Source organism: Martes martes (assembly GCF_963455335.1).
Source record: "Martes martes genome assembly, chromosome: 6".
NCBI lineage: Eukaryota > Metazoa > Chordata > Mammalia > Carnivora > Mustelidae > Martes > Martes martes.
Genome location: NC_137893.1, coordinates 95220687 through 95232463, shown reverse-complemented (window position 1 = coordinate 95232463; position 11777 = coordinate 95220687). Strand labels below are relative to the sequence as shown.

Below are 11777 nucleotides of genomic sequence, written 5' to 3'. Positions count from 1 at the left end.
TATATTCAGAACATTCCATCCCAAAGCAACAGAATATACATTCTTTTCTAGTGCACATGGAACATTCTCCAGAATAGACCAAATCCTGGGTCATAAATCAGGTCTTAACTGGTATCAAAAGATTGGAATCATTCCCTGCATATTTTCAGACCACAATGCTCTGAACCTAGAACTCAGTCATAAGAGGAAATTTGGGAAGAACGCAAATACATGGAGACTAAACAGCATCCTTCTAAAAAATGAATGGGTCAACCAGGAAATTAAAGAAGAATTGAAAAAATTCATGGAAACAAATGATAATGAAAACACAACAGTTCAAAATCTGTGGGACACAACAAAGGCAGTCCTGAGAGGAAAATATATAGCGGTACAAGCCTTTCTCAAGAAACAAGAAAGGTCTCAAATACACAACCTAACCCTACACCTAAAGGAGCTGGAGAAAGAACAACAAAGAAAGCCTAAACCCAGCAGGAGAAGAGAAATCATAAAGATCAGAGCAGAAATCAATGAAATAGAAACTAAAAAAACAATAGAACAAATCAACAAAACTAGGAGCTGGTTCTTTGAAAGAATTAATAAGATTGACAAACCCCTGGCCAGACTTATCAAAAAGAAAAGAGAAAGGACACAAATAAATAAAACCATGAATGAAAGAGGAGAGATCACAACCAACACCAAAGAAATAAAACAATTATAAGAACATACTATGAGCAACTCTACGCCAACAAATTCGACAACCTGGAAGAAATGGATACATTTCTAGAGACATATAAACTACCACAACTGATCCAAGAAGAAATAGAAAACCTGAACAGACCCATAACCAGTAAGGAGATTGAAACAGTCATCAAAAATCTCCAAACAAACAAAAGTCCAGGGCCAGACGACTTCCCAGGGGAATTCTACCAAACATTTAAAGAAGAATTAGTTCCTATTCTCCTGAAACTGTTCCAAAAAAATAAAAATGGAAGGAAAACTTCCAAACTCATGAGGCCAGCATCACCTTGATCCCAAAACCAGACAAGGATCCCATCAAAAAAGAGAATTACAGACCAATATTCTTGATGAACACAGATGCGAAAATTCTCACCAGAATACTGGCCAATAGGATCCAACAGTACATTAAAAGGATTATTCACCACGACCAAGTGGGATTTATTCCAGGACTGCAAGGTTGGTTCAACATCCACAAATCAATCAATGTGATACAATACATTAATAAAAGAAAGAATAAGAAACATGATACTCTCAATAGATGCTGAAAAAGCATTTGACAAAGTGCAGCATCCCTTCCTGATTAAAACTCTTCAAAGTGTAGGGATAGAGGGCACATACCTCAATATCATCAAAGCCATCTATGAAAAACCCACTGCAAATATCATTCTCAATGGAGAAAAACTGAATGCTTTTCCGCTAAGGTCAGGAACACGGCAGGGATGTCCGTTATCACCACTGCTGTTCAACATAGTACTAGAAGTCCTAGCCTCAGCAATCAGACAACAAAAAGAAATGGAAGGCAACCAAATTGGCAAAGAAGAAGTCAAACTATCACTCTTTGCAGATTCTATGATACTATATGTGGAAAACCAAAAAGGCTCCACTCCAAAACTGCTAGAACTTGTACAGGAATTCAGTAAAGTGTCAGGATATAAAGTCAATGCACAGAAATCAGTTGCATTTCTTTACACTAACAACAAGACAGAAGAAAGAGAAATTGAGGAGTCAGTCCCATTTACAATTGCACCCAAAACCATAAGATACCCAGGAATAAACCTAACCAAAGAGGCAAAAAATCTATACTCAGAAAACTATAAAGTACTCATGAAAGAAATTGAGGAAGACACAAAGAAATGGAAAAATGTTCCATGCTCATGGATTGGAAGAACAAATATTGTGAAAATGTCTCTGCTACCTAAAGCAATCTACACATTTAATGCAATCCCTATTAATATCCCATCCATTTTTTTCAAAGAAATAGAAAAAATAATCCTAAAATTTATATGGAACCAGAAAAGACCTCAAACAGCCAAAGGAATATTGAAAAAGAAAGCCAAGGTTGGTGGCATAACAATTCCGGACTTCAAGCTCTATTACAAAGCTGTCATCATCAAGACACTATGGTACCGGCACAAAAACAGACACATAGATCAATGGAACTGAATAGAGAGCCCAGCAATAGACCCTCAACTCTATGGTCAACTAATCTTCGACAAAGCAGGAAAGAATATCCAATGGAAAAAAGACAGCCTCTTCAACAAATGGTGCTGGGAAAATTGGACAACCACATGCAGAAAAATGAAATTGGACTATTTCCTTACACCACACACAAAAATAGACTCAAAATGGATGAAGGACCTCAATATGAGAAAGGAATCCATCAAAATCCTTGAGGAGAACGCAGGCAGCAACTTCTTTGACCTCAACTGCAGCAACTTCTTCCTAGGAACATCGCCAAAGGCAAGAGAAGCAAGGGCAAAAACGAACTATTTTGATTTCATCAAGATCAAAAGCTTTTGCACAGAAAAGGAAACAGTTAACAAAACCAAAAGACAACTGACAGAATGGGAGAAGATATTTGCAAATGACATATCAGATAAAGGGCTAGTATCCAAAATCTATAACGAGCTTATCAAACTCAATACCCAAAGAACAAATAATCCAATCAAGAAATGGGCAGAGGACATGAACAGACATTTCTGCAAAGAAGACATCCAGATGGCCAACAGACACATGAAAAAATGCTCCACATCGCTCGGCATCAGGGAAATACAAATCAAAACCACAATGAGATTCCACCTCACACCAGTCAGAATGGCTAAAATTAACAAGTCAAGGAATGACAGATGCTGGCGAGGATGCGGAGAGAGGGGAACCCTCCTACACTCTTGGTGGGAATGTAAGCTGGTGCAACCACTCTGGAAAACAGTGTGGACGATCCTCAATAAACTGAAAATAGAGCTACCCTACGACCCAGCAATTGCATTACTGGGTATATATCCTAAAGATACAAATGTGGTGCTCCGAAGGGGCACGTGCACTTGAATGTTTATAGCAGCAACGTCCACAATAGCCAAACTATGGAAAGAACCTAGATGTCCATCAACAGATGAATGGATAAAGAAGAAGTGGTATATATACACAATGGAATACTATGCAGCCATCAAAAGAAATGAAATATTGCCATTTGCGACAATGTGGATGGAAGTAGAGGGTATTATGCTTAGCGAAATAAGTCAATTGGAGAAAGACAAATATCATATGATCTCCCTGATATGAAGAAGTGGAGATGCGATGTGGGGGTTTGGGGGGGTAGGAAAAGAAAAAATGAAAGAAGACGGGATCCGGAGGGAGACAAACCATAAAAGACTCAATCTCAAAAAACAGACTGAGGATTGCTGGGGGGAGGGGGGACAGGAGAGGGTGATGGGGATATGGACATTGGGGAGGGTATGTGCTATGATGAGTGCTGTGAAATGTGTCAATCTGGTGATTCACAGACCTGTACCCCTGGGGATAAAAATACATTATATGTTTATATTAAAAAATAAAAATAAAAAATAAAACATTGTTTTCCTTTGGACCTCCTCCTTGAAGTGTTAGCTCTAGCAAAATCTTTATTTGTAACTGATGGGTATCAATATTAAAAAAAATAACAAAATTAAAAAGTGTCACGAAATGTCATTGTGGATATTCTCATACATTCCATAGTCACAAAGTGAATGGACAGAACTCTGAGTATCAATTTATTTATTGGAAAACCTCTACAAATCTATGAAAATTAGTCCCACATGAATTAATGGAATGTGTTTTCCTTCTTTATCAAGTCTCTTTGTAATCATTTATCGCTTAACTTCTGTGCTCTGTCTTATTTTCTCTCTGGGGACATAACATGCTCATCTCATGCTTTTCAATTATCCAGATTCATGATGTGAGGCAGAAATTCAGGTGGCCTAGATTACCTGCCCTAGAGAAGCAGCTCAGTACCTTAGCTGGCCATTGCTGCTGTTTAATGTGGCAAGGACCAGAGATGAATACATTTTCCTGGGTTTTCCTAAGCTGCTTTAATTTCTTTGGTGTGGAAGTTCGGATAAGGTTTGGATTTTTTGTTTTTGTTTTTGTTTTAAGATTGTATTTATTTATTTATTTGACAGAGAGAGAGAGAGAGAGCACACAAGCAGGGGAAGCAGTAGAGGAAGAGGAAGAAGTCTTCTCCCTGCTGTACAGGGAGCCAAATACAGGACTTGATATCAGGACCCCAGGATCAAGACCTGAGCGGAAGGCAGATGCTTAACCAACTGAATCACCCAGGTGCCCCAAGGGTTGAGGTATTTTTGAGAAGTGAGACATAAAACACAATGCAGAAGAAGGCAGGCATGACCATCAGGTGGACCCCCTGGATCTGATTTCCACATATTTTGGGCCATTCTGAACTGAGGTTCATGGCCACTCTGCTGTAAGTACCTGTGATCCAGGAGGGGACTGCATTTAGAGTAAATGTGTGAGAAACAGATATGCAGCTGTAGACCTAGGGGATATTGTGGAGACACTGAGCAGTAAATTAGCAATGTGAACCTTCTTTGTCCTAGGGCAAGACAGATCACTCCTGAATACCATGCTTGATCAAGAGGATCAAGAGCCTACACCATGAATGAATGGCTAAATGAAGAAATGTTTATCCCAAGGTCCTTGGGCATTGAACACCTCTGTGGTTGCTTACAAGTCACAGTCCCTGTTACAACCCATAGGCTTCTCTGATTTGCTTTCACACTTCTCTACCAGCTTGCAGCAGCATAGACTAAAATGTTAGTTCATTTGGTTTCAAAGTTTGCACATCATTTCCTACTGTTAGCTTCTCACCAAACCTGAGCCCCCCATGTTCACTCACCTTTAAAAGAAAACATTGCCAGCAAAGATACTATTGAATTTGCCTCTTTTTAAAGGATGTTGCTTATATGATCAGAGATACATTTTAAAAAGGAAATAACCTGGAACAGTATTTACAAGTTTGGGAGAGCATGATAATCCCTATTTCCTTTTTTCAGAGACTATTTGTGAAGGAAATATGAAATTGGCATATTATCCAGTTTCATGGTCAAATGTAATTAAAAGCTCATGTTAAAAGTCTAAATATTTCCAGGAAAAGGAATGGACATCATCGGATGAGAACATAGCAACTAACTATTATAAACAGGTAACTCATGTGCTGGAAAATACATACATTGTTTAAGTGATACAGCATGAGTGACAAAAAGGTGGGAACAACTAAAAGTCATTCTGCCGTCTTAATGCACATGTGTTCTTGCCCCACTGAGTTCCTCTCTTTACACATTTGATTTTCTAGGAAGTCACAAAACCATAAAATATCATTCTCATTTGTAAATTACATTTCTAATATTTATAAATAATACAAATAATAACCTCTACTCTTTTCATAGTACGGAGATTCCCATAAAGTATACCACATTTATCACTTTAAAATTATGTGGCATTCATGCTCAGTGGCATAATATATATTCACATAATTGTGCAACCATCACCTCCAGAAATTTTTAGTTTTCCAAACTCAAACTGTACTCAGAAGACCATTAACTCCTCATTTCCCTGGGCCTTTAGCTCCTGGAAATCACATTCTACTTTCTGTATTTATCAGTTTGACTATGCTAGGTACCTCATACAAATGGAAACACACAGTGTTTTTCTGTTTGTGACTAGTTTATTTCACACAGCAAATATCTTCAAATCTGTGTTCATCCATGTTGTAGCATGTGCCATAATTCCCTTCCTTTTTATTTCATTATAAGTACATACGACATTTTATTTATTCACTTACCTATCAATGGACACTGAGATTGATTCCGTATTTTAGCTATTGTGAATAATGCTACTATGAAAATAGATACAAATATCTCTTTGAGATCTTATTTCCAATTATCTTGGATATTTACCCAGAAGAAGAATTACTGGATCACATAGTAGTTATATGTTTAATTTTTAGAAGAACGACCATACTGTTTTCTTCAGGAGGTGTGTCATTTTGTGCTCCCACCAACACAGTGCAAAAGTTCCATTTACTCTACATTGATGCCAACACTTCTCCCTCCCTACCTCTCCCTCCCTCTCCCTCTCTACCTTCTTTCCTTCCTTCCCTCCCTCTTTCTCCCTTTTTTCCTTTCTTCCTTTGGTAGTTTCCCACCTCAGGGGCAAATGTGGCACTTCATTATAGTTTTGATGCACATTTCCCTAAGGATTAGTGATGTTGAGCATCTCTTTAGGTGCTTATTGACAAAATGGGTATTCAAGTCCTTTGACTATTTTTGTAGGGTTGTTTTCTGTTGTTGAGTTTTAGGAGTTCTATTTATATTCTGAATATTTAGGTAAATAGCAGATACATGATATGAAAATACTGTCTATTTTGTGGGTTACATTTTTACTGTGTTACTGTGTGATAGTATTTTTTGATGAACAAACTTCTTTAATTTTTGTGAAGTCTTGTTTACTTTTCTTCCTTTTTTGTGTATGATTTTGGTGTCGGATCCAAGAAATTATTACCAATTCAGTATCATGACACTTTTGCCCTTATGTTTTCTTCTAAGAGTTTCATGGTTTTAAGTTTCGCATTTAGGCCTTTGACCCATTTTGTGGTATTTTTGTATAGTGTTAGATAAGGATCTAACTTGATTCTCTTGTATGTGGATATTCAATTTTCCCAGTACACTTATTGAAAAAATTGTCTTTTTCCACTTTTAATGGTCTTGATATTCTTACCAAAAATTACTTGATCATACATGTGAGGGTTTATTTCTGGGATCTCTATTCTAATCCATTGGTCTATATGTCTCTCTTTATGCTAGTACCACAGTGTTTAGATAACTATAGCTTTGTGGTAACTTTGAAAGGAAGTGCAATTCCTACAACTTTATTCTTTTCAAAAATTGTTTTGGCTCTCTGGGGTCCCTCACAATTCTATATGAATTTAAGGACAGGTTTTTCTACTTCTGCAAAAACATTCTTGGTATTTTTATACGGATTGCTTTGAGTTTGTAGATAAATTTGGATAGCATTGACATTTTAGCGATATTAAAATTTCTAAACTAAGAACACAAAATGTGTTTCTGTTTACATTTATTTATGTCTTTTTAAATTTCTTTCAGCAATGTTTTGTAGTTTTTATTTTACAGGTCTTTTAACTCTTTGATTAAGTTAATTCTCAAGTATTTTATTCTTATTGATACTATTTAAGTGCAATTACTTTGCAATTTCCTTTTCAGATTATTTATCATTAGTGTATAAAATACAACAGATTTTTGAATGTTGACTTTATATCTTGCCACTTTGTTGAATTCATTTTTTTTTTGTTTGAATGGGGTTTTTGGTGCATTATTAAAGGTTTTCTGCATCAAAATGACATCCTCTATAAAGAGAGGATGATAATTTTTTCCTTTCCAATTTGGTAAGTTTTATTTCTTTTTATTGCCTAATTTCTCTAGTTAGAGCTTCCAGTACTACATTTAATAAAGTGTTATGTCAGATATTAGAGTAAAAGCATTCAGTCATCATTGAGTATGATGTTTGCTGTGAATTTTTCACATATCACTTTTATAATGTTCAGGTGGTTTTCCATCTTTTCCTAGTTTGTTGCATGTTTTTATCATGAAACAGTGATGAATTTCGTCAAATGCTTTTTCTGAATCAACTGAGATAATCATGGGTTTTTTTTCCCTCTTTATGTTAATCTGGTGTATTACATTGATTGATTTTCAAATATTGAACTATCCTTGTGTTCCAGGAATAAGTCCCACTTGGTCATGGTGTTTAATTCTTGTAATATGCTGCTGAATTCTGTTTGCTAGTATTTGGTTGAGGGTTTTTGCTTCAATGTTCATGAGAGATATTGATCTACAGTTTTCTGTTTTAAAATTGCCTTTGTCTGATTTTAGTATCAGAGTAATACTGACATCATAAAATGAGTTAGGAAGTGCTCCCTCCTCTTCATTTTTTTTTAAGTTAGAGAAGAATTCATATTAGTTCTTTTTTAAATGTTTGGTAGAATGCACCAGTAAAGCCATCAAGTCCAGGGCTTTTCTTTATCAGGAAATTTTTGATTACTGATTCTAGCACGTTACTAGTTATAAATCCATTGATTTTTTTTCTTTTAATTTCTTCATGCTTCCGTCTTGGTATGGTTTGTGTTTCTAAGAATTTGTCCATTTCACCTAAAATTATTTATAGGGTTCTCTTCTAATCATTTTTCTTTCTATAAAATCAGTAGTAATGTCCTTACTTTCATTTATCTTAGTAATTTGAATCCTTTTTTTTTCTTAGTCCGTTTAGATAAAGGTTTGTCAATTTTGTTATCTTTTCAAAGGATAACATTTTTATTTTTTTATTTTGTCCATTGTTTTTTCTATTCTAAATTTCATTTACCTCTGTCTTAATCTTTATTATTTCCTTTCTTCTGCAACCTATGAATTTAGTTTTGTTTTTTTCTAGTCCCTTATTAGATTAATTTGAAATCTTATTTAACTTAAGCATTAGAACTAGAAATTCATCTTTAACATTGCATTTTTGTGTCCCATAAATTTAATTGTATTATTTGTCTTTTCATTCTTCTCTAAGCATTTTCTAATTTCTCAGTGGTCTGACAATAGAGTAAGGTAATAAAAACAGATCATTCCTGCTTACCCTAGATTATATTTAAGACAAAGGCTGACACTAAGCTATGCTGATAACAGAAAAATTTAAAAATACAAAAACAGAAGCATACCACATTGCCTTGAATAAACAAGGAGTCATAGAACCATCTCTTTATTGGTACTACAGTTTTTGTATCTCAGTTTAATTAAGATTTGACCTGGCTGAAGGTTTTTTGTTTCGTTTCGCTTCATTTGTTTTAAGAATAAGAGGAAGTGTCAAAAGAGATGTGGCAAAAGAGAACCTGCAGGAGCCTTCGCCCTCAGAAACTTTCTTATTCTAGGGTTTCTTCACTTCCCCAGCTCTCACTCTAAGCCAAGTACCACTACTCCGGGGTCACGCTCAGCACTGGCAATTTGAATCTGCAAGGGCCACACGTTCCAAATCCAAATGGACAAGACCATTAACCAATCACAGAGCCAGGTTTCCTTTTCCCGAGTTCACGGATGTCTGCCCTATGGAAGACAGTGATGAGAAGAAAGGGGCGGGCCAAGGGGAAAAGCGTTGGAAAGCACCACCTATCCAACCTACCATCAGCAGTAAAGTGATTCTTCAGCATTGGGATCTAGCTTTCAGCTTCTGTCTTTATATTGTCAAGATGTCTCTTTCTAAGAAGTTAACTTTGGACAAGCTAGATGTTAAAGGCAAGCGAGTCATCATGAGAGTAGATTTTAACGTCCCCATGAAGAAGAACCAGATTATAAATAACCAGAGAATCAAAGCTTCCATCCCAAGCATCAAGTACTGTCTAGATAATGGAGCCAGGTCAGTAGTTCTTATGAGTCATCTAGGTCGACCTGATGGTGTTCCCATGCCAGATAAATACTCACTAGAGCCTGTTGCTGCTGAGCTCAAATCCTTACTGGGCAAGGATGTTCTATTTCTAAAGGACTGTGTGGGCCCAGAAGTGGAGAAAGCCTGTGCCAACCCAGCTGCTGGTTCAGTTATCCTACTGGAGAACCTGCGCTTTCATGTGGAGGAAGAAGGAAAAGGCCAAGATCCTTCTGGAAATAAGCTTAAAGCTGAACCAGATAAAATAAAAGCCTTCCGAGCATCACTCTCCAAACTAGGGGATGTCTATGTCAATGATGCTTTTGGCACTGCTCACCGGGCCCACAGTTCTATGGTGGGAGTGGATCTGCCCCAGAAGGCATCTGGATTCCTGATGAAAAAAGAGCTGGATTATTTTGCCAAAGCCTTGGAAAACCCAGAGAGACCCTTTCTGGCTATACTTGGTGGAGCCAAAGTAGCAGACAAAATCCAACTTATCCAAAATATGCTGGATAAGGTCAATGAGATGATAATTGGCGGTGGAATGGCTTTTACCTTCCTTAAGGTACTAAACAACATGGAGATTGGTGCATCCCTCTTTGATGAAGAGGGGGCCAAGATTGTCAAAGATATCATGGCGAAAGCCAGTGAGAAAGGTGTGAACATTACCTTTCCTGTCGACTTTGTCACTGCTGACAAATTTGAGGAGAATGCTAAGGTTGGCCATGCCACTGTAGCATCAGGCATACCTGCTGGCTGGATGGCTTTGGACTGTGGTCCTGAGACCAATAAGAAGAATGTTCAAGTTGTGGCCCAAGCCAAGCTAATTGTGTGGAATGGTCCTGTAGGGGTATTTGAATGGGATGCCTTTGCTAAGGGAACAAAAGCTCTTATGGATGAAATTGTGAAAGCCACTTCTAGGGGCTGCATCACTATTATAGGAGGTGGTGACACTGCTACCTGCTGTGCCAAATGGAACACTGAAGATAAAGTCAGCCATGTGAGCACTGGAGGAGGTGCTAGTCTGGAACTCCTGGAAGGTAAAGTCCTTCCTGGAGTGGAAGCCCTCAGCAACCTATAGCTGACAATTTTCCTTTCCACTATTTCCTGTCTGTAGGCTTTAATTCAACTTAGTGCTCTACATTACATCTTGACTTTTGTTAGAGTTTACGCCTACCAAGGCCTAGGAAATGACTAAGGAATTAGTTATCAGGAACTCTTATCATCAATACAACAATGCAACTCATTTTAGTTCTGTCATGCATTTGCCTGCTCTCTTCAAGATCTCAGTTGAACTTGTGATTCATAGGTAGTTGAATTGCATATTAAAGTGAGTTGAATAAGCTTAATCTCTCTTTTATATTTTACTCCAGGTTTGTTGTTGTTTTACTACTTGAAACATGAAAAATAAGACAAAACCCAAGTTGTTGGGGAAGGTTGGAGTAGAAGCTAACAAACTTTTAAACAATAAAAGTGCTCAAATAAATCAATAAAAATATTTACATTTAAGAATTCCTGGGTAGCAAAGCTCTGCTAGAAGGTCATTTCTTACTAAATAAGGAAGAAGAGAAATGAGAGGTATTTATCAAACTCAAGAAGTTAAAAAAAAGGAAAGAAACTAAACTCAAGAAAGGAATTATGTCTGTGTTTGTGTGGCTGCACAAGAGAATATACATATGTGTCTGTAAGAATGGGAGCTACAGATCAAATCTGGGCTTTAAATAAAGAAGAAATTATTTTATTTTTAAAGCAGATATTGTTTAATAAATAGATAATGCAACTATTGAATCTTAAAACTGGATTTTAAAGATAAACAAAAAAATACGTAAATAGTCATAAAAAATATAAAAATTCTTTTGTATTAGAATATAGAATAAGAAAATACTCAGAAATGTAGAAGAAATTAAAATACTTATTGGAAAATATTTTGTCTAGTTCTGTAGATAAAGAGCTGGCATAGGCAATGCTGTTAATATAAGAGCAAAAATGCATAACTAAAAATCAATAGAGTCTATTATTAAAAGAAAGTGGAGGAGTCCAAAAGACTGAGGGGACAGCAATGGCTTCCGATAGACTGTCATTCTGGCCCCCCCAGTACCCATGTACAAGTATCCATATATCATTCCTAAATAAAGAAAGCACCATTTCTCCAAGAGGTATAATCAAAGTCCAGTTACTGCATCCCACTCAAAATTGGGTATCTCTGGGTGATGCATAATCTTTCCATGTGGTCCAGTGAGGAGCCCCACAGTCTAGTGAACAGAAAAGTGCAGCCGTTTATTTCTCTCCTACCTCTGACACCCATACACAACATA

The 11777-nt window shown here is 36.7% G+C and overlaps 1 protein-coding gene across 1 annotated transcript; it reads left to right on the top strand.

Annotated features, from left to right (window-relative positions):
• Nucleotides 1–9289: 9289 nt before the first annotated feature.
• Nucleotides 9290–10543, top strand: PGK2 (phosphoglycerate kinase 2; the record flags this gene model as incomplete). Its single annotated transcript, XM_080807135.1, has 1 exon — nucleotides 9290–10543. The coding sequence occupies one exon, from the start codon at nucleotides 9290–9292 to the stop codon at nucleotides 10541–10543; it is 1254 nt and encodes a 417-aa protein (XP_080663261.1).
• Nucleotides 10544–11777: the final 1234 nt, after the last annotated feature.